Here is a 23691-nt window from a genome sequence, read left to right as displayed (position 1 = left end):
TGGGTGGAATTGAGGAACCACAAAGGCAAAAAAACCATAATTGGAGTTGTGTACAGACCTCCTAACAGTGGTCAGGACCAGGGACGCAACATGTACCGGGAAATAGAGAAGGCATGTCAGAAAGGCAAGGTTACATTGATCATGGGTGACTTCAATATGCAGGTGGACTGGGTAAATAATGTTGCTAGTGGATCTAAAGAAAGGGAATTCATGGAATGCTTACAGGATGGCTTTTTGGAACAGCTAGTCATGGAGCCCACAAGAGAGCAGGCTATTCTGGACCTAGTGCTTTGCAATGAACCAGACTCTATAAAAGATCTTAAAGTAAGGGAACCCTTAGGAAGTAGCGACCATAATATGGTAGAGTTCAGTCTGGAGTTTGAAAGGGAGAAGGCGAAATCTGATGTAATGGTGTTACAGTTGAATAAAGGTAATTATGAGGGCATGAGAGAGGAACTGACTAAAATAGACTGGAAGCAGAGGCTAACCGGGAAGACACTAGAGCAAAAATGGCAGGAGTTTGTAGGTATAATTGAGGACACTGTACAGAGGTTCATTCCCAAGAAAAGAAAGATTAACCGGGGAGGGATTAGACAACCTTGGCTGACAAAGGAAGTCAGGAAATGTATTAAAGAAAAAGAGAGATCCTATAAAGTGGCTAAGAACAGTGGGAAATCAGAAGATTGGGAAGGATACAAAAGCAAACAGAGGATAACAAAGAGTGTAATAAGAAATGAGAGGATCAAATATGAAGGTAGGCTAGCCAGTAATATTAGAAATAATAGTAAAAGTTTCTTTCAGTACATAAGAAACAAACGACAGGCAAAAGTAGACATTGGGCCACTTCAAACTGATGCAGGGAGCCTAGTGATGGGAGATAAGGAAATAGCAGGAGAACTTAACAAGTACTTTGCGTCAGTTTTCACAGTGGAAGACAGGAGTAATATCCCAAAAATTAAAGGGTGTCACCGGGCTGAGTTGAGTATGGTTGCCATTACGAAAGAGATAGTGCTAGAAAAGTTAAAAAGTCTTAAAATTGATAAATCTCCTGGCCCCGATGGGATACACCCTAGAGTTCTGAGAGAGGTTGCTGAGGAAATAGCAGAGGCATTGGTTGAGATCTTTCAAGAGTCACTGGAGTCAGGAAAGGTCCCGGACGATTGGAAGATGGCTGTAGTAACCCCCTTGTTCAAGAAAGGATCAAGGCAAAACATGGAAAATTATAGGCCAATCAGCTTAACCTCGGTTGTTGGTAAAATTCTAGAATCCATCATTAAGGATGAGGTTTCTAAATTCTTGGAAGAGCAGAGTCTGATTAGAACAAGTCAACATGGATTTAGTAAAGGGAGGTCATGCCTGACAAACCTGTTGGAATTTTTTGAAGAGGTAACAAGTAGGTTAGACCAGGGGAACCCAGTGGATGTGGTCTATCTGGACTTTCAAAAGGCCTTTGATAAGGTGCCACATGGGAGACTGCTGAGCAAGGTGAGGGCCCATGGTGTTCGAGGTGAGCTGCTGGGATGGATTGAGGATTGGCTATCTAACAGAAGGCAGAGAGTTGGGATAAAAGGTTCTTTTTCAGAATGGCAGCCGGTGACGAGCGGTGTCCCGCAGGGTTCGGTGCTGGGGCCACAGCTGTTCGCATTATATATTAATGATTTGGATGAGGGAACCGGGGGCATTCTAGCGAAGTTTGCCGATGATACAAAGTTAGGTAGACAGGCAGGTAGTACTGAGGAAGTGGGGAGGCTACAGAAGGATCTAGACAGGTTGGGAGAGTGGTCCAGGAAATGGCTGATGGAATTTAACGTGAGCAAGTGCGAGGTCTTGCACTTTGGCAAAAAGAATATAGGAATGGACTACTTTCTAAATGGTGAGAAACTTAATAAAGCCAAAGCACAAAGGGATCTGGGAGTGCTAGTCGAGGATTCTCTAAAGGTAAACATGCAGGTTGAGTCTGTGATTAAGAAAGCGAATGCAATGTTGTCTCTTATCTCAAGAGGGTTGGAATATAAAAGCAGAGATGTACTACTAAGACTTTATAAAGCTCTGGTTAGGCCCCATTTGGAGTACTGTGTCCAGTTTTGGTCCCCACACCTCAGGAAGGACATACTGGCACTGGAACGTGTCCAGCGGAGATTCACACGGATGATCCCTGGAATGACAGGTCTAGCATATGAGGAACGGCTGAGGATACTGGGGTTGTATTCGTTGGAGTTTAGAAGATTAAGGGGAGATCTAATAGAGACGTACAAAATAATACATGGCTTTGAAAAGGTGGATGCTAGAAAATTGTTTCTGTTAGGCGAGGAGACTAGGACCCGTGGACACAGCCTTAGAATTAGAGGGGGTCATTTCAGAACGGAAATGCGGAGACATTTCTTCAGCCAGAGAGTGGTGGGCCTGTGGAATTCATTGCCACGGAGTGCAGTGGAAGCCGGGACGCTAAATGTCTTCAAGGCCGAGATTGATAGGTTCTTGTTGTCTAGAGGAATTAAGGGCTACGGGGAGAACGCTGGCAAGTGGAGCTGAAATGCGCATCAGCCATGATTGAATGGCGGAGTGGACTCGATGGGCCGAATGGCCTTACTTCCACTCCTATGTCTTATGGTCTTATGGCATCTATTAGTTTGTGTTAATGGACTGCTCCTGAATGGACGATCAACTTGCTTCAACACCCAGTGCCTCAGCAACTGGGGACAGAACGTACTGAGAAAAATCCCGATACACCAGTTTTGAGTTCCTTTCCAGCACAGCCACCCTGTACTGACTGTTGCTGTACCTTTGGGGAGGATAGATTTCTATAATATATTTTATATTTGTAATAAAGCTAAATTGTAAGCAAGAACAAAATGTTTAAACAACAACGTGTTTCTGGATTGAACAAGTTTGTTTAGCCTGTAGAGACCATTTTATGACTGGCTGACCCTTCTACAGCTGGTCTAGAGGAATAACGTTGACCTTCCAATGGGCTCTCTCTTCTACTGTCTGGTCATTTTCTCAGTCCTCTGCTTTTTCCACACCTTATCATACTGCTCATCTCCAGAACTCTGGTCAGCAGTGAAGATTTCCCATGCATCGATTCTGATTTGGGTCATCATGAGGTCTCATTTGCAGACACCTAGATGTGGATGATCTGATGTTTTTGTGCCGATAGCAAGTTTGCCATAAAACGAGCCATCGGGAATATCATTGCCTTCTATTCAGCTCACACAATCCATCCATACAAAACTTGTCCTCAACATCATTAAACCACTACCAGCGTTCAAATAGCAACCTATTTGGTCTGGTTGAACAACAATGGATTGTTGGGTGTATGATTAGTGATACTGCAGCCAATACTTGAGCGAACACTCAACGAGATTAGAGATTATTAAGGTGAATGCAAGAAAGTTTGTGAATGTACACCACTGCGTAGCAATGTTGCATATTATTCTTTTACCTTTTGGTCCTTGCTGATAATTGCCTCTCACAGCTTTATCATAATCAAAAATAAATTCCTGAAATCCAGTCCAGCTAAAGATACAGCAAAAAACTGCCAGGGTCAGGTCTGCTACAAGCTCAGCTGGAAAGGAACCCAAAGTTTGATATTTACAGATCCATTCTATCCCAAGTTGATAAGATACTCAACATTGGAATGAATTAATTGAAAGTAAGATTTACTTTTACACTGTTATTTTAAAGCTGCTTCTTTCTTGGCTTTACTTGAACTCAATTACTGTGAAAAGTCTTCTGTACCATGATTCCTGTGGCTTCAATCTCTGAAGATTATTTCCTTACTCAAAATTCCATAAAATTGAGATTTTTTTAAAATGTCTACAAATCTGCCACTGGGAAATGAAAGTTAGATTTGAAGCAGAAACCCAGTTTGAAGGAAGACAAATGGAAACACGTTTAAGCTAATAAAAAATCTTCATACTTGTGTGTGGTATCTTTAATAAAATTAAACAATCTAAAATGTCTAATATTAAAGCACCTTCTGTATTCTCAAAATGTTACACAAACACCATTAAACTAATCAGTAGTGAGGACAGGCAGCTATGGAATCTGAGACAATTGGTTTTGAGGAGAAAGTGAGGACTGCAGATGCTGGAGATCAGAGTCGCGAGTGTGGTGCTGGGAAAGCACAGCCAGTCAGGCAGCATCTGAGGAGCAGGAGAATCGATATTTCAGGCATAAGCCCTTCATCAGGAATTGGTTTCTACCCAGCTGATTACTTCTTAAAAACCATTACATTAAACCAATGAGAAGCCAGTATCGATTCTCACTGCACAAGCTGGACTACAGTAACTCACAATAGCTCCTTTGACAGCATCTGCCCAACCCCCAGTCTCTACCATCGAAAAAGACAAGAATAGCAGATGTATGCGAATGAATTGGCCCTCAAGTCACAAACGATTCTGACTTGGACTGTAAATTGATTTTCCTTCTCAGTCGCTGGGACCAAAAGCTGCAATTCCCTAACAGCATTTTGGGTGTTCCTGCATTACAGAGATTGCAGAGACTCACAACCACGTTTTCAAAGGCAGTTAGTGATGGGAAACAAATGCTAGCATTGCCAGTGCGGCTTGTATTCCAGTAAGAATTTTTTTAAAAATCCCGGGGTTACTTTTAGATTCGTCCTGTTGCATCATTTGCAAAATGCTCCCCACTCCCAGCACCATCTTTTCAAATCCTTTAAGAAAAATTAGTAATTTGGGAAGAATGATTACAATGAATTTTAGCAGACCTAACACCTTCAACAGTAAGAAGGTGTGAAGGTTGCATTGGTTAGGTCACAGCATGAATAGTTCATTGTGATTTTCAAGATAAATTGAATACAACCAAGGTGGGAGGCTGTGCTGATTCATGTCCAAGCAGCCATTTTCTGCTGTTTCCTTGATAATGACAATGACAAAACTCACTTGTTTTTTCTTGACTGAGCTTGTGACCAGCTGTAATGGAGTCACCAAATAGGCTTCGAGATTACTGAACTGAAAAATTGAGCTGTCATGGTAAGAAGTGCAACAGCCTACCCAGAACAGATAACAGGAGCACTCTGACTCACTCATTAAAGATAGTGGGGTTAAAAATGAATATATAAAGTGAAGAAAAGTTCAATATAGAAACAGAGGCAAGAATGGCTTTCTAACAAATCCCAAAATCAGATAACCCCTAATTTAGTACAACTTTGTCTTTATCCTGCTCTTGCTATTGGAATAGAAGAAAGTGAGAACTGCAGATGCTGGAGGTCAGAATCGAGAGCGTGGTGCTGGAAAAGCACAGCAGGTCAGGCAGCATCCGAGGAGCAGGGGAATCGATGTTTCGGGCATAAGCCCTTCATCAGGAATGAGACTTGTGGGCCAGGAGGGCTGAGAGATAAATGGGAGAGGGGTGGGGGGAGAGGGGTGGGGGGGGAGGGGGGGGCAGGGGGGAGGTAGCTGGGAAAGCAATAGGTAGATGGAGGTGGGGGTGAAGGTGATCAGGAGTAGAGGAGGGTGAAGCAAATAGATGGGAAGGAAGACAGACAGGTCAAGAGGTCGGTGCCAGGTTGGAGGCTTGGGACTGGGATAAGGTGGGGGGAGGGGAAATGAGGAAACTAGTGAAATCCACATTGATCCCGTGTGGTTGCAGGGTCCCAAGGCGGAAGATAAAGCATTCTTCATCCAGGCTTATCTTCATTAAGGTTTGGTGATGGAGGCGGCCCAGGACCTGCATGTCGTTGGCGGAGTGGGAGGGGGAGTTGAAGTATTCAGGCATGGATAGGTGGGGTTGGTTGGTGCAAGTGTCCCAGGGCTGTTCTCTGAAATGATCCACAATTTGGTGTCCTGTCTCCCCAATGTAGAGGAGACCACACTGGATACAGAAGAAGTACATTTGTAGAAGTACGGGTAAATTTCTGTTGGATGTGGAAGGATCCTTTGGGGTCTTGGATGGAGGTAAGGGGATAGGTGTGGGCTCAGGTTTTGCATTTCTTGCTTTAGCAGAGGAAGGTGCCGGGAGTGGGGTGAGTGGGATGGATCTGACAAGGGAGTCACAGAGGGTATGGTCTCTCTGGAATGCTGATAGAGGTGGAGAGGGAAATATATCCCTAGAGGTGGGGTCCATTTGTAGGTTTTAGATTAGATTAGATCACCTACAGTGTGGAAACAGGCCCTTCAACCCAACAAGTCCACACCGACCCTCCGAAGAGTAACCCACCCAGACCCATTTCCCTCTGACTAATGTGCCTAACACTATGGGCAATTTAGCATGGCCAATCCACCTGACCTGCACATCTATGGACTGTGGGAGGAAACTGGAACACTCAGAGGAAACCCACGCAGACACAGGGAGAATGTGCAAACTCCACACAGACAGTCACCCGAAGCTGGTATCTGGTGCTGTGAGGCAGAAGTGCTAACCACTGAGCCAGTGTGCCACCCCTGGAAGTTGATGCAATGTATCCTCCGCCACTTCTGCCAACTACAAACAGACTCCACCATTTCCCTCCCCACCACTATCAGCATTTCGAGAGACCATTCCCTCCGCAACTCCCTTGTCAGATCCATGCTCCCCACCAGCCCACACCCCACTCCCGGCACCTTCCCCTACCAACACAAGAAATGCAAAATCTGTGCCCACACCTCTCCCCTCTCCCCTCACCTCCATCCAAGGCCCCAAAGGATCTTTCCACATCCGACAGAAATTTACCTGTACTTCCACACATGCCATCTGTTGCACCAATGTGGTCTCGTCTACATCGAAGAGACAGGACACTAACTTGAGGATCATTTCAGAGGACATCTCTGGGACACCTGCACCAACCAACCCCACCGCCCTGTGGCTGAACACTTCAACTCCCCCTTCCATTCCACCAAGGACATGCAGACCCTGGGCCTCCACCATCCCAAACCCTAACAACATGATGCCGAGAGGAAGAACGCCTCACCCTCCGTCTTGGTTCACTGCAACCATATGGGATTTACGTGGATTTCACCAGTTTCCTCATTTCCCCTCCCACATCTTATCTCAGTCCTAAGCCTCCAACTCCGCGTGGTCCTCTTGACCTGTCTGTCTTCCTTCCCATCTATCCGCTGCACCCTCCTCTCCTCCCGATCACCGTCGCCCCCACCTCCACCTACCTACTGCTACCTTACCCCCAACCCCACCCCTTCACATTTATCTCTCAGCTCCCCAGTCCACAAGCCTCATTCTTGATGAAGGGCTTATGCCCAAAACATCGACTCTCCTGCTCCTTGGATGCTGCCTGGCCTGCTGTGCTTTTCCAGCGCCACACTCGCAACTCTCTATTGAAACGTCCAGATGTGATCTGTCACACAGTTGGGACTTGAACCCTGGCCCTCTAACTCAGAGATAAGGACACTACTACTGTTCAACAAGCCTCAAGAGGTTTTTAATTAACCTGAAGAGCAGCATGTCGTGGATAATATGAACCCAGACTTTTTGAGTACAAAGGTAGGGACATACCACTGAGCACCACTGTGTTAGCTGGGTTCAGTCCAAGATGCTAATTAAGGAGGGAAAGAGAGTACAGAACAATGTATAGCGGTCTCTGAATTATCGTTTAAGGTTACATGGGTATATTTAAAATCATAGACTTTCGAACCAGCAAAACCATTTCTGAAACCTATTAAATCTATCTTAGCTTTTTGTAACTTCCTGCATCATAACAATGGCTTCTGTATGTCACATATGATTTTTAGCTGGTAAATTCAACGCTTAATTATTCGTTGAAATGGGAAAAATATCTTTTGTTTCATGTTAAGGGCTTCAGACAAGAATGACAAAACTTAGTGATAAAGTATGACAAATAACATTTTGTCAAGAGCAGCTACTTGCAATGTGAGAGCATCAATGACATGGAAAACATCCCAAAACAAAGGGATAATGCCAAAGCTGGAGTATAAGGAAAGCTAAAGATGGTGAGCAAATTATTTTTGATGAATGGGCCGAGTTTGCAGAGGTTTGAAAGCAGCAAAGTTGAAAAGTCTCCTGGAGAAGATTCTGCCACCAATTGTGTAAAAGTGCTGAATGCCAGCTGGAAAATGAGACTGTCCTGGAGAGATTGCAGAGGGCAGGTGCAGGGAAGACCAAAGGTTACTTGCAAATAAGAGCTTTAAGCTCAATATTTTGAGGGAAAGTGTCAGTGAGAGTAGAGGAAAATACACAGGCTATAAGAATGCCATCAACTGTTTGTTTTCCCTTCATAGTTGGGGGAAATAGATGCATACTTTGGAAAAGAAGCTGCTGACAGAACAATATCCCTCTGAGGATAGAGTCTACAATAACATAATGGAATGAGCAGGGAGAAAGAAATGTGAATGAATTGGTATTAAAAGAGTAGACACAAGAGGGAAATAGAAACATCTATTAAATAGAGGACCGAGAGATAAAGGAATGCTACTTGAGAAATGACAAATGTATCTTTGTACAGCAGGAGAAGGAAGCTACTGTGGCACAATATAGCAGCAATCTCAACACAGAAACAAATCTTCAGAAATTAATTGTTCCCAGACAGCTTGTGAGATTTGAAAAGCCCAGGCAGTTTAGAAGCTGGGATATAACATCTGGGAATAAAGACTAATACCTTTAAACCACATTACAGAACAGTAGCACAGAATTGCAAATGGTGATATGAAGTTTGGAACTGTTTTACAGCTGTTGTAGAATTACATGTAACTGTGGACCACTTTCAACACACTACGAGAATATTTCTAATTAGTCTTTTTTGTTGTGTATTGCACAGGCCTGAGCGCTGACCTACAGTGGAATCAATTTGACCTAATAAGTCTTTGGGAAGGAAGAGGTAATTTAACCAAAAATCATCCATCAGAGAGAAGATGTAAAGTCAATTTGGAAACAAGAAATACTCTATTTATAATGTTAAGCCCAATTGATCATAAAATGGCTATTTTGTCTAATTGAAATAGAGATGATTTCCATCTGAGCAAAGAGACCTTGGAGTGCAGGTTCATAGCTCCTTGAAAGTGGAGTCGCAAGTAGATAGGATAGTGAAGGCAGCATTTGGTATGCTTGCTTTTATTGGTTAGAGTATTGAGTACAGGAGTTGGGAGGTCATGTTGCGGCTGTACAGGACATTGGTTAGGCCACTGTTGGAATATTGCCTGCAATTCTGGTCCCCTTCCTATCGGAAAGATGTTGTGAAAATTGAAAGGGTTCAGAAATGTTTTACAAGGATGTTGTCAGGGTTGGACGATTTGAGCTATAGGGAGAGGCTGAATAGGCTGGGGCTGTTTTCCCTGGAGCATTGGAGGCTGAGGGGTGACCTTATAGAGGTTTACAAAATTATGAGGGGTATGGATAGGGTAAATAGGCAAAGTCTTTTCCCTGCGGTCGGGGAGTCCAGAACTAGAGGGCATAGGTTTAGGGTGAGATGGGAAAGATATAAAAGAGACCTAAGGGGCAACGTTTTCACACAAAGGGTGGTGTGTGTATGGAATGAGCTGCCAGAGGAAGTGATGGAGGCTAGTACAATTGCAACATTTAAGAGGCATTTGGATGGGTATATGATTAGGAAGGGTTTGGAGGGATATGGGCTGGGTGCTGGCAGGTGGGACTAGATAGGGTTAGGATATCTGGTCGGCATGGACGGGTTGGACCGAAGGGTCTGCTTCTATGCTGTACATCTCTATGACTCTATGAAAATAAAGGGGCACTAATTTCTGCAGCCTAATGAAGTTGGACTTCCCATTCAGTACCATCAGTTTGCAATGGAACAGTTAGGCTGGGATTTCTTGCCATTTGCTGAAGTTTTTATAAATTCTCACGATGGGACGTATGGATGGATTTTCTACTCTTGCCCCTGCCACAGCATGTGTTTGGGGGCTCCCTTGAAAATTCAGGTCTTTTAAGTTCTCCACTTGCTTCCTGGAGCTGATAATAGAATATTGTTTGGTACGTTAGGTTTAAAATAATCACTATTTAATTCCAGATTTATATAAAGGTAGTACAATAAAGTGGTTATACAATTAGTGGTTATACAATAGAACTGTGTTCTATCCTTGAAACCTATTGAAAACCTAGTGTTTCATGTTACCAAGTATGAAGGACAACTTGACTATGAACCATAATAGTGCAATAAAAATGTGGATATAAATGTGATTCTATAATTCTTACATATTTGTACAGTTATTTAGTTAAGATGACTTTAACTATATGACTCCTTGATAAGCACCAAGAAAACAAAATTGCAAGTACTTTCCTGCTTGAAAGAAAGCAACTGGAACATTTAAATAATTACAATGGATTAGCATGTGCAAAGAAATAATGAATTGTACCACAATGTATTACATTAAACAATTTGAATTATATTAAACTTTAAAAGAAGAATGATATTAGCTAGTTTTCAGAAGATTTGTAGCTCAGGTTAAGGTTTTGGATGTAGGTTTACTCACTGAACTGGAAGGTTCATTTCCAGACATTTCGTCACCATACTAGGTAACATCTTCAGGCGAAGCACTGCTGAAAATTCCTGCTTTCTTTGGGTTGGTGATGTCATTTCCTGTGGTGATGTCACTTCCTGTTCCTTTTCTCAGGGGGTGGTAGATGGGGTCTAACTCAATGTGTTTGTCGAGAGAGTTCCAGTTGGAATGCCATGCTTCTAGGAATTCTCGTGCATGTTTTTGTTTGCCTTGTCCTAGAATGGATGTGTTGTCCCAGTCGAAGTGGTGTCCTTCCTCATCCGTATTTAAGGATACTAGTGAGAGAGGGTCATGTCATTTTGTGGCTAGTTGATGTTTATGTATCCTGGTGGCTAGTTTTCTGCCTGTTTGTCCAATGTAGTGTTTATTACAGTCCTTGCACGGTATTTTGTAAATGACGCTAGTTTTGCTTATTGTCTGTATAGGGTCTTTCAAGTTAGTATTAGTGTGCTGTATTAGTGTGTTAGTGGGTTTGTGGCCAACGGGTCTGAGTAGTCTGGCAGTCATTTCCGAGATGTCTTTGATGTAGGGAAGAGTGGCTAGGGTTTCTGGATGTGTTTTGTATGCTTATTTAGGTTTGTTGCTGAGAAATCAGTGAACTGTGTTCAATAGGTACCCATTCTTTTTGAATACACAATATGGGTGATTTTCCTCTGCTCTGCATAGTTCCTTTGTGCTGCAGTGCATGTTGGCTGAGAAAAGGAACAGGAAGTGACTTCACCACAGAAAATATCACCAGAGGAAACTACATCACCAACCCAAAGATATAAATAAAAAGCAGGAATTTTTAGCAGTACTTTACCTGAGGCCCACTGAAGATGTTACCTAGTAGGGTGACGAAACGTCTGGAAATGAACCTTTCAGCTCAGCGAGCAAAGCTACTTCCAAAAAGAAAAATGATATTTCACATTTAATTCCAGAATGGCTTCAGTAATAGGAGATTGATAGAAACTGTTCATAAATATATCTCTTTATTCAATACCCTTCAAGTGAAGCAAGGATGAACATTGTACCTTATCTGTAGAGTTTATGGCCTCAGCTTGTTCTTGCATTGGTGATATTACTGGGGAGCTGTCATCATTCTGAAAAATAAATTGATATAGAAATCTAAATCAATTGATTTCCAAAGAGAAAAATTAGAGAAATGCAGCCTATGACTCTGCAAGGTTTGCACTATCTGACCTGCAATACATTGACAGGGAGATCCAGATTTAAATTTCCAGTCCCTGCTCCTTCTGTCAGGACAGAAACAAGCTGCAAGGACATAGCTGGCAGGGACATCGTTCCAGGGTCCAGAGTCCTGACAGTAGTCTGCATGTACCAACACAGCATTTCGAACAGCTTGCACTTGGATATACTGTCCACAGCTCACCCTTGCAAAGGAACAGCATTCACTTCATCAAGGTAACAGGATTGTACAATGTCAGGGAATGAAACCTGCACATGCCTAAAGAAGCGAATCCCTTCAAGTTTGTCTTGGGCAAAAAAGACAAAAATACTGCTAATTACTCTGAACATTTAGAGGTGACTAGGACAGTAGCTCAGTGTCATCCCTTTCATGCATATGTCAATTGTAATAATCAATGTATTCCTTTAGTAATCATTGTTATTGTATTAACTAAGCTGAATATTGGCAATTACATTATTGAACTAATAAGTTCACAAGCCAGGGTTTTTTAAATTATACAGCTTGAGTACATTTTGTTGCTGATCCCATTTCAACCAAATAGTTGGGTCTGCCCTCGTCAAAGTTTGGGTGCAAATTCATTGTCCGTGACCTCAGTCCTTATTTCTTAAAGATCATGGTCAGAGGAGAAGTTGCACTGGGATTGTGTACACAAATCATAACTTAATGTCCTTTAAATGCAGCAGGTTTGTTGTGATGCCAATGTGCTTGGATCCTTTAGATCAGTAAATATTTCACAAAGTTGAATACACTTGTGTATATCAGTAAGTGGATACTGTCAAATTATTGGAATTCTAATATCAGGTCATGACAAAAATTACTGTTCAAAAATAATTACATTTTCCATGCCAGTACATTTTCATGTAAAACAGGAGGATAATGTACCTGAAATACAGGCTTTTAAACCAAATTGCTGACTTGTTCCTCCTTCCTCATTTCATTTTCATTGACTCAGACCTGCCCTTTCAGCATCAGCAGTTTATTTGCTTCTATGTCTGGGACTCTAAACAACAAAATTCTTTGATTTTAAAGACTTGCTTTTGATAAAGTTATATTTTTAAAAATTCACTTGTGGGATGTGGGTGTCATTGGCTGGGTCAGCATTTGGTGATCATCATAATTGCCCTTGAGAAGACGGTACTGAGCTGCATGAAGTTGGAATGTAAAACGGTGTTGTGAGTGAACAGGATCACAAATTCGCATCTCTAAAATTGTGAAATCAGGACACTCTCACACTTTCTTATATATTTGGGAACTACTTTAAGGTAATGTCAAACTCAATAAAATGTTTTTAGTAAGAAAAAGCCAATAATCACTGTTGCTAAGCTGCAAATTATTAAAATGACATTAAATGCACAGGGGGGCAAAGTGGTTAGCACAGCTGCCTCACGGTGTCAGGGACCCAGGTTAGACTCCAGCCTTGGGGTGACTGTCTTTGCGGAGTTTACATGTTCTCTATGCATCTGCATTTCCTCCCATAGTTCAAAGATATGCGGGTTAGGTGGGAATTGGTCATGCTAAAAATTGTCCATAGTGTCCAGAGCGATGCAGATTAGTTAGGTTATCCATGATAAAAATTCAATGTGGATGCGCTTTTGAGGGTATGTGCAGATCAATGGTGTTATGAAGGTGTGGAAGTATACTGTACCTTTAAGAGAGTGAAGGACTTGGAAAACACACTGAGTGCTAGAGAATTTACAATGTAACATTTGATTCAGAACAGATAGCACTGGCTCAATTGCTATGAGCAAAAACAAATTCAAATTCGGCCAATAAGTTTAAATTATACCCCGAAAATACCAAATTCCAATCAAGTTTGAATTTAGTATATTGACAATCTTAAATGCAATGACACAATCCAATGCTTGGGCAGTATAAGACCAGGGAAAATTAAACAGTTGGGAAGAGAACTGCCAAGCCAACAACATCTGCAAACTGCCTACAGAATAGCTCTCTTAAAGGTACCTTTATTGATCAGTAACCTGTGAAGCAGAATCCCCAAGAAGAAGAAAAGAAGACAGGAATACAGAGAAGCTGCCTGGTTTTGAGATAAGAAGTTTTGTTTTTATAAATCTTAATTGGGAGTTTTATCGGACTAGTATTATAGAAGGGAAGATAAAAGATAGATTAGAGGAAGGAGTTATAAATAGTTGTTAGTTAATTATCCTCTGTTATACTTTAAGAAATAAAGTTGTTAATTTTTACTTTAACTAGTTCTTGGCCTCTCAAATTTTCAGATTATTGCATGGAATAAATCTTTTCTGTGTTGCTGTTTTAAATTAAAAGCAGGAGGGTTTACCTCGTGTTGTAACAATGGAACAAATTGACGTATGCTCCGCAGTGAGGTGACTTTAAAAACTTTTCATTGTATTTTTCACACAGAAGTGCACGTGACAATAAATTTGTATTATTTTCTAAATCTCCCACATCTAAATCTCCCACATCCCGATTTTTCCAGTCCATATACATCACTGAAATTTCTCATCCCTGGACCAAAAAAAAAACATGTGGTTGCTGAAAATCAGAAACAATAAGCAGAAATTGCTGAAAAGACTCAGCAGGTCTGTGGTAGCATCTAGAATCATAGAGACGTACAGCACAGAAACAGGCCCTTCGGTCCAACTCATCCATGCTGACTAGATAACCTAACCTAGTCCAGTCCTATTGTCCAGCACTTGGCCCATCTTCCTCTAAACTGTTCCTAGTCATATACCCATCCAGATCTGTGGGATGAAAACTCTGCTCTCTCTCCACAGACGCTGCCAGACCTGCTGAGTTTTTCCAATAATTTCCGTTTGTGTTTCTCATTCCTGGAACAATTCTCAGGAATCTTTCCAGACATGTTAACAGGTAATGGATCCCTGATTGAAGTTATAATCTATATGGAGAGAAGTAGATTCAATAATCTGGGCGGTGTTAGTGAAGCAACCAATTGGGATCGGTCTGACCTAATCATGGAAAATCATTCTGAAAAGCACTAGCAGAAGGCAGGCAGCATGCTACGTTCAGCATAAACTGGAGTACTATGTCCACTTCTAGACACTGCAAACTGCAAAGGATGTGAATCTGTCGGGCAGGTTGCAGAAAGGATACAAGAGAATGGTTCCTGGGATGAGGAATTTCAGTTATCTCAACATATTGGAGAAGGTGGGACTATTTTCCTCAGAGAAGGCAAAGGCAAGGTGGGATTTGATCAGTGTTTTTAAAATCAGGTGTGGTCTAGACAGAGTGGACAGAGAGAAACTATTCCCATTATAGAAGAATCGAGAATGAGGATACACAGTTAAGGTACTTGGCAAAACAAAGAAAGGTGACACAATGGGAAAAGCGAGTGCTCTGAAATGGACTGCCTGAGTGTGGAACAGAGAAAGGGTCAAATACTGCTTTCAAAAAAGATTATTATCTGATAAACAAAGAAAGTTCAGGGCATCAGGATAAAGGCATTTGGTGAATTGCTTTTTGCATGCAAGTTGGTGGAAACATAAGTGGTCATCTTGCTATAACCATTCTATACTTCTATTAATAGATATGGGCTCGCCCTATGACTAGAGAGGTGCGAGGAAGATCGATGGATTGAAAAATAAGACAGCTTCATATCCTCTAAACAAAACATCGGTCATCAAACTCTTGAATCTCCTTTCAAGATTAATCTGAAGTTTATGAAATCTATCGCTTTTATAATTTGCTGTTAACATAGCATGGTGGAAGGCCACCACAAGGAGCAGAAAATGAGGAATGCAGATGCTGGAGAGTCAGAGTTGACAGAGTTTATTCAGGTGTAGCTCATCATAATTGCCTTTGAGAAGACGGTACTGGCTGAACAGATGAATGATTTTAGTAGTGAGCAAATTTCCATTGTTCTTTCACAGGATTTCAAATGGAGCAGCGGTTTGTAGTTCAGTTTCTCATATTCAAATGGTAAAAAGTGAAAATGAATTGTGATGCAACATATTTAAAAATATCATGTCATATTAAACAGAGCAATGTGTTATGACATGAAGGCAGATAACTGAATTGAATTAGCCTTTCTACCTCTGTACTCGAAACACAGTAAAGTGAAAACGTCCAAAGACCCTCAAACTTGACCCAGTGGTTCCTAACCACTTTTTGAAATAACCAGTTCTAGATTTAAACAAAAGACTAAGCTATTTATTAATACAGTATCTTTAACAGAGTAATATTTAACAAAGTACGGTGGGTTCTAATTTAATGCAATAGTTCCACAATAGTTCAATTCTCATGTAATCTCGCATTTTAAGTCTTTTAAACTAATGGGGCCACAATCGTATTATAGCCAATAGAGGTAAGGAAAGTTTATGTTCTACAAATAATGGTCTAAATTCTTCAATCAAATTAAAGACAATTTGCATTGAAGAAACACGCGTTACTGTAGAACCGACTGTAATTGAACTGGTCTACACTTTAAACCAAATAAGCTTTGTTTTTAGCCACATGCACACAAAAGACAGACAGAAAACAAACACAGTTAACAAATAAATAACAGCTGGCCAGATTATTGAAGTGGGTTTTACAATGCGCTGTTCCAGGGGCCTAGGTGATAGCTTCCTGATTGATTTTCTGAAGATGCTGATTAGGGACACCTTTTCAGTTCAGTTAGATAGAGGCAGTAATACTTACAACTTCATTCTCTATTCTCTAATCTTCCAAGAGCTGCTTGTGGGGAGTTAGATGGCGAACTTCTAAATCTTCACGCTGTAGCATCAACAGTCAGATTCCTTTTTCTACAGAAACCAGAGTCTAAAATCCAATGCAAACACTGACCATCTCCTCCACAAGGTGCCAGTTACCATTCAACATCTGCCATCTCCCTGAGCATAAGGTCTTTTCCAGACTTGCTGGAACCAATTCCCAGGTTCTGACCTGGTTAACAGCCAACTCCTACTCTCTGTTCAAACATACTTCTATTCCCCGGTGATGAAGCATCTGCAGAATCTTTTGATCAGGAACTGAATTGTAATTAACTTCCAGGCCTGGTCTTTATCAATAAACAAAAGCTTGTTTGGTCTGTTTTCCTTTTAATACAAGCTGTTACCCATTCTCCAAAACTCATCTTTAGCTCCCAGCTGACAGCTCCAAACCAAAATTGATAAAAGAATAAAATAAAAATAGTGAAAAATCAGCTATGGTTCTAACAGATGGAAAAAGTCACACTATTTCTCAAGGACTGAAACTAAAGTCTATACATCTTAGAGCAGTAAATCAAAATTATTAAAGGTAGATAACAAATTCCCTCTCCAACATCATGGTGGGAATGCAGCATTTCAATGAAAAACAGCTTTTAGACAACTAGGGATGGAGAGTAAACATCTCTATCCTTCATATTCCATGATACTAAACAGATGTCATTATTTAACTCAAGACGGTCCTGTAGAAAGATTTCAGTTTCGTATTTCAAAGAGATGGTCCAAATCCATTCATTTAGGCATTTGCAAATTTTAAATTTTGACTCAAACAGTTGAATAAACACATACACAACTTTACTTTGAAACATTTAGAGATCCATTGTATAAATCAGAAGACTATTTGGGGTAATTTCAGTCTCCCAATTTAAAATGCCTTCTACCAATCAGATCAAAGACTTAAGCTGGCTTTGGATGGAACTTGCTGTTTGATTCCATCCACTTTCATCATGCTTCTCACTTTAGTGAAAAACTAGATTGCACCCTGCTCTGTTTTTCCGAGAGAAAGAAAGATTAACACCAAGTTTACCTCCTGATCCAAGTTACAGCTGCCAAAGTCAGACTAAATTCCATCCATTTATTGTGCATATATGCTTCATGGTTTGTGCACCCACTATGGTTCCTGGTTTCTCAATGCCTCAATTCAAAATTCTCATCTTCTTGGCCCTGACCTGACCTCTCACTTCCTTCAATCTATCTTTTCTGCGCTACTCTCTGAAACTTTTACTTCATGTCTTTCATCCCTCTCCCATTTCTCCTTTCAAAATATCCCTTTTTAGCTTGGCATCCATTTTTATTTGGCGGCACGTCTGTCAAGCACTGTTTCTGGATATTTAAGTTACAATAATGATGCAACCGAACTCAAACAGCTATAATGCTAATAAAATTATCAAGTAAATTCAGTTTCTTTGTGTATAACTTGTCATGAATAATAAACTTAAAAGAAGTGCCATATGCTTAAGTGACCTTCATAGAATGATCTAACTCAAGTACTCATTGACATATACTTCTACGCTTACAGAAATATTCACAGCATTTGGGTTTGGTGAGTCATCTATTTTCTTTCCCACTTGTCTGAATTTATTGCGTCAAATCTCCCACCATCCATTTATTAACTTTCATGAGCTCAATATATTTTCATTTCTGGAACAGGATTCTGACCCATTAATTTATAAGTGGTCTGTTATGATTTAATTAACTGAAGTTGAAGTTCTGAAGTGAAACTTCTTCATGGTGTTGAAACAAACCTAAACACAATTTCTGTGATGCATCCTTTCAAACCATTTCTTTTGTTCTTTTTTACATTACAAGTGAGGGGCTGTCAGTCAGACAGTGTGGAAGTCTGTGTTCTCTGTCACTCAACAGTGTGGATCTCATATCTATAGAGGAACCATGTTTCTACAGCAGCTTCAGACAGTGATGAGTTACATTCCCTTTGATTGGGATGCCAAGCAGAAGCAAACTCCAGTACCTCATATTGTACAAGTCGAATCACAACAATGTTGCTGAAACTAAATTGAGTGATTGCTGACTGGTGACGACAGTGGTCGTATATTTTCTGTAAATTGACTCTTCCTCTGCATTTCCTTTACAACACAGTGATTGAACTTATCATTTCTTTCAATGCTGAGACAACATGATGATTTAATTCTATGACAAAGTTTTATGAGAATGGAGAAACTATTTTTAGTTATATCATGTTTGTCAGATTGAAATGGTTCAAGGTCCTCCATAGAAATGGTAGAAAACAACAATCACACTAAACCAAAGAAAGAAGTTATTATGTCATATTTTCAAAACTTTAGTCAAAGTAGTGGTTTGGCCCAGTGTTCCTTTAATGCAGACTGACCTGCTCTAATTCCTGTTTGTTTTTCAGCTATTCTCTAGTGTCATTGCTCACAGACAAAAAATGTTTCTGTCTTTCCCTTGCTATGTTTGCATCAGTTGCATCAATTATATCTGCCTCTTTCTCCTCTTACTCTGCCTCTTCCTCACTCATGAACACAATCCTTTTCATGTTATCAATGTCCCTCAGCATTTCTCCTGTTATCAGCCTTGTATTTGTCACTTCTTTTCCCCATTCTATAATGGATCTCCTTTGTGGTATTGATCTCTCTTGTACATTTGGTCTTTCTTCCCACCGTAGTCAATGGGGGTCTAGAATTCACACAGCCATCAGAATAAACTGCAAAGAATATCATTTAGAATATGCAGAATCTCACCCAGTTAAAAGGAATATGAAAAAGACAGCAGTCTCTGAGCCAACTTTCAAAAGTTTCCAATGTTCCTAACTAGTTCAATTTAATGCACTTTATAAGTAATTGCAGATATACCCAGTATGTGAGTATCTAATTTTATGTGTATTTGAAAAGCAAAATGGTTAACATTTTATAAACAGCCATTACATTATGTCAATAATAAAGGTGAAAATGCAGAGGACTATTATACAAAATGCGGAGGAATGGGATTGTGGGAGACATAGCAGTTTGGATCAGTAATTGGCTTGCTGAAAGAAAACAGAGGGTTGTAGTTGATGGAACATGTTCATCTCGGTGTCCAGTTACTAACAGCGTACTGGAAGGGTCAGTGTTGGATCCACTGCTGTTCGTTATTTTTATAAATGACCTGGATGAGGGCTTAGAAGGGTGGGTTAGTAAATTTGCGGACAACACTAAGGTCGATGGAGTTGTGGATAGAACATAGTGACGAAGGATGTAGTAGGTTGCAGAGAGACATAGATAGGATGCAGAGCTGGGCTGAGAGGTGGTAAATGGAGTTTAATGTGGACAAGTGTGAGGTGATACACTTTGGACGGACTAATTGGAATGCAAAGTACTGGGCTAATGGTAGGATTCTTGGGAGTGCAGATAAGCAGAGAGGTCTGGGTGTCCATGTACACAGATCCCTGAAAGTTACCACCCAGATTGACAGGGTTGTTAAGAAGGCATACAGTGTTTTGGTCTTTATTAATAGAGGGATCGTGTTCCGGAACCAGGAGGTTATGCTGCAGCTGTACAAAGCTCGTGTGCGGCCACACTTGGAGTATTGTGTACAGTTCTGGTCACCGCATTATAAGAAGGATGTGGAAGCTTTGGAAAGGGTACAGAGGAGGTTTACTAGGATGTTGCCTGGTATGGAAGGAATGTCTTATGAGGAAAGGCTGAGGGCCTTGAGGCTGTCCTCGTTAGAGAGAAGAAGGTTGAGAGGTGACTTAATAGAGACATACAAGATAATCAGAGGGTTAGATAGGGTGAACATGGAGAGCCTTTTTACCAAGTATGGGGACTGCAAACACGAGGGGGCACAACTTTAAAATGAGGGGAGACAGGTATAATTCAGATGTCAGAGGTAGTTTCTCTACTCAGAGAGTAGCAAGAGTATGGAATGCTTTGCCTGCATCAGTAGTAGATTCGCCAAGTTTAAGTGCATTGAAGTCGTCATTGGACAGGCAAATAGACGTACGTGGAATAGTGTAGGTGGGATGGGCTTCAGATTGGTATGACAGGGCAGCGCAACATCGAGGGCCAAAGGGCCTGTACTGCTCTGTAATGTTCTATGTTCTATGTAAAGATAAAGTTGTCATAGTCCAACTGGATATCCGAAAACGTGCAGGGTTCGGTGATTTGGCCATGCTAAATTTCACCAGTTCTAGGAATCTGCAGGCTAAGTGGATTAGCGATGGTTAATGCCGGGTTGCAGGGTTATGGGGGTTAGGGTGGGTGCAGATTCAATGGGTCAAACTGCCTCTGTAGAGATCCTATGATTCTATAAACAGCAGGTCAAATGATGCATGAGTGCTAGTCTGAAACCAGGCCATTTGTTGTGCTGATAATAGCTTTCTTTAAAAAAATTGCTTATGGGACAAGGGCATTGCTGGCTCGGTCAGCATTCATTGTCCATCCCTCATTTCCCAGAGGAAAGTTAAGAATCAACCATTACGCTGTGAGTCTGGAGTCACATGTAGGCCAAACCACATACAGATGACAAATTTCCTTCCCTAAAAGACAGTAACGATCCAGGTGGGATTTTTAAAAAACAATCAACAGTAGTTGAGTAGTTGCCATTAGACTGGATTTTGATTCTAGATTATAAGGAACTACAGCAAGAATAAAAAAAAACTGATGGTAGAACAGGGAAGGAAAGAACTTGTATGCACTGAATCAATTTTATAAATCAGTTCCATTTATACTTTGCATAGACATGGCAAATGATAATTTATATGAGTATAAATAGATTCTAGCCAGCAGCAAGATTGAATAAATAGTCTCTCTTGTTGACTGCAACTCTTCATTACTTAGTCAGTCATAAGTTACTCCAGTATTCTCATGAAAATAATTATTGTGCTTCACGATTAGCTATGACTACACCCTCCATTTCAAATTATTGCTGATTCATCAGATATCTCATTTGAAGAACAAACACTGATCACATTATCAGGATGTTTATGCAGTCTGTACTGTAAACAATCTCATAAAGTTAAGACAGAAAATAAAATTGAGAGAGGAAAAAATGGTTATATGACAAAATCAAGTAAGAAAAAAAACTTTAATTCTGCACATTCTTGATTACAAAGACAGAAATATTCCAACACCTTAGGCATTGTTCACATTAGCTGTTAATAAGAGATGAAAAATACAAATGCTGAAAGATAATAGAAAATGTTTGAGATGCACCATTGGTATCAGAATTGGGAGACAGACTGGTGAGATTGCTGAGGATTTGTGAACAGTGTTGAACATTTTGTGTGCAGTTCCATTATTCAATTTAGAAATACTCGTTAATGTTCCAAATGTAAAGCTTTTGCCAATTTTTTTTAAGATAAAGACCTGATACAATGTAAAGATACTTAGGGACCTTTTGTGCATTTTCATTTCATGGGAAATGAAACACTGACAAGAGGTGCACACAGCTTACTGATGACCTCTTGGAATTGATGCACCCACATAAGTCACCCTTATTAAACAGCATGGGTTCAATTCCCACATCAGTAAGGTTACCATGAAGGCCCTACCTCTTAACCTCTCCCCTTGCCTGAGGCATAGTGACCCTCAAATTAAACCACCACCAGTTATCTCTCTCTAATGAGAGTCCACTAAGATTATGGTAACTTTGCCTCTTACCTTTTATTAAACAGCAGTAAAAGGGAGGAATGCAAACCAGCAAGCTTCAGTACAAAATTGTATTTGACTATTTTTCACAGCAGAAACCTTTATGCCAAGCTCATCTGATTACAATGCAAATTTTTGGTTATTGCGTTGAACAAGATTAAAGTAAGTGGCAGCCATCTGCGGTAGAATTTTCATTTTGTTTTATTTAATATGACAGTTAGGAGCTGTGGAAGATGCTATAGACTGGTCACGTAGCAGCTGAATATTTATGATACGTAACTGACCGTAAAGAAACATAAGAATGAGGAGGAACAGTCCATACGCTGACAGTATTCACAAAAGAGATTTGCTGCAACAGTTTAATGGTCTCAAGGTTTGCTGGCTATTAACTGGGAACCATGTTAGCATCTTACTACACGTTGGTAATATTTGAAATTTCTTTACTCAGCCAGCATTATGGTGGTGGTGAGCTGCCATCATGAACTTGAGGTGTAGGCAAAGATAAAAATCACACAACACCATGCCTTGTCCAACAGGTTTATTTTGAGGCACTAGCTTTCAGAGTGCTGCTCCTTCATCAGGTAGCTAGTGAGGCAGAATCATAGGACACAGAATTTATAGCAAAATATCATAGTGTCAAAGACTGATGTGATATATTGAACAAACCTAGATTGAGGTGTAGGGACACCCACCATGCTGCTGAGGAGTAAGTTCCAGGACTTTGATTCAACAAAAGGTGAAGGAAATGTGATTTGGTCCAAATCAGAATTCCTGATGAAGGGTTTATGCCTGAAATGCCGATTCTCCTGCTTCTCGGATGTTCCCTGACCTGCTGTGCTTTTCCAGCACCATGTTTTCTGACTCTTATCTCCATCATCTGCAGTCCTCACGTTCTCCTAGGAATTTTTAGGTAACAGTGCTCTCATATATCTGTTATCTTTGTCCTTCTAGATAAAATAGGTGGTGGGTTTGGAAGATGATGTCTAAGGAGACTTGGTGAGTTATTGCAGTGCCTCTTGTAGACTGTACACACTGCTGCCACTGTACATTGGTGGGTAGGGCAGGAATATTAAAGGTGTCAGATGGTGTGCTAAACAAGCAGATTGCTTAGCTCTGGGTAATGTCGACACTCTTGGGTGATGCTGGAGCTGCACCCATCCAGATCAATGGAGAATAGTCCATCACATTCGTGATTTGTGTCTTGTAGATGGCTTACAGGTTATGAGGAGTCAGGAGAAGAGATATATTCACTGCAGAATTTCCAGCCTTTGATCGGTTTCTGTGGCCACAGAATTTATACATTAGTTCAAGGCAGCAGCTCACCACCACCTCCTCAAGGGCAACTAGGGACAGGAAACCAATGAAGCCCTTTCCCATAAATGAACTTTCCAAAATAGCCATTCCAATTTGGTTTCTTGTCAATGGATTTCCCAGGATCTTGACAGTGAGGGATTCAGTGATGGCCATGTCAATGAATGTCATTGGGTGTGAGGAATTGGTGGTGGAGAGATAGAGAATGTGCTAGAGAGAGAGAGAGAGAGCACACGAGAGAGAGCGAGAGATGGTTGCACCCTTTCTTGTTGAGGATAGTCACTGCCTGAAAGTCCAAGCCTGAATGTGGGTCCACATCGCTGAGGATATCCTACAGAGATGTCTTGGAGCTGAGAAGACTGACCTTCACAACCATCATTCAATGTGCCAGTTCTAAATCCAACCAGTCCATTCCAACTTTGCTGGGACTCTTTGATGCCACACTCAATGAAATGTTGCTT

At 40.9% G+C, this 23691-nt stretch overlaps 1 protein-coding gene across 4 annotated transcripts in view; it reads right to left on the bottom strand.

Annotated features, from left to right (window-relative positions):
• Nucleotides 1–23691, bottom strand: part of ccser2a (coiled-coil serine-rich protein 2a) — a 616376-nt gene that overhangs the window by 158287 nt on the left and 434398 nt on the right. For all 4 annotated transcript variants that reach the window (XM_072583583.1, XM_072583585.1, XM_072583586.1 and 1 more), the window contains one exon: nucleotides 11438–11506. In XM_072583583.1, coding sequence (XP_072439684.1) covers nucleotides 11438–11506 — 69 coding nt within the window. The remainder of the gene's footprint in view (nucleotides 1–11437; nucleotides 11507–23691) is intronic.

The sequence above is a fragment of the Chiloscyllium punctatum genome, chromosome 13, assembly GCF_047496795.1.
Source record: "Chiloscyllium punctatum isolate Juve2018m chromosome 13, sChiPun1.3, whole genome shotgun sequence".
Taxonomy (NCBI): Eukaryota; Metazoa; Chordata; class Chondrichthyes; order Orectolobiformes; family Hemiscylliidae; genus Chiloscyllium; species Chiloscyllium punctatum.
This window is presented reverse-complemented; position numbering and strand designations above follow the sequence as displayed.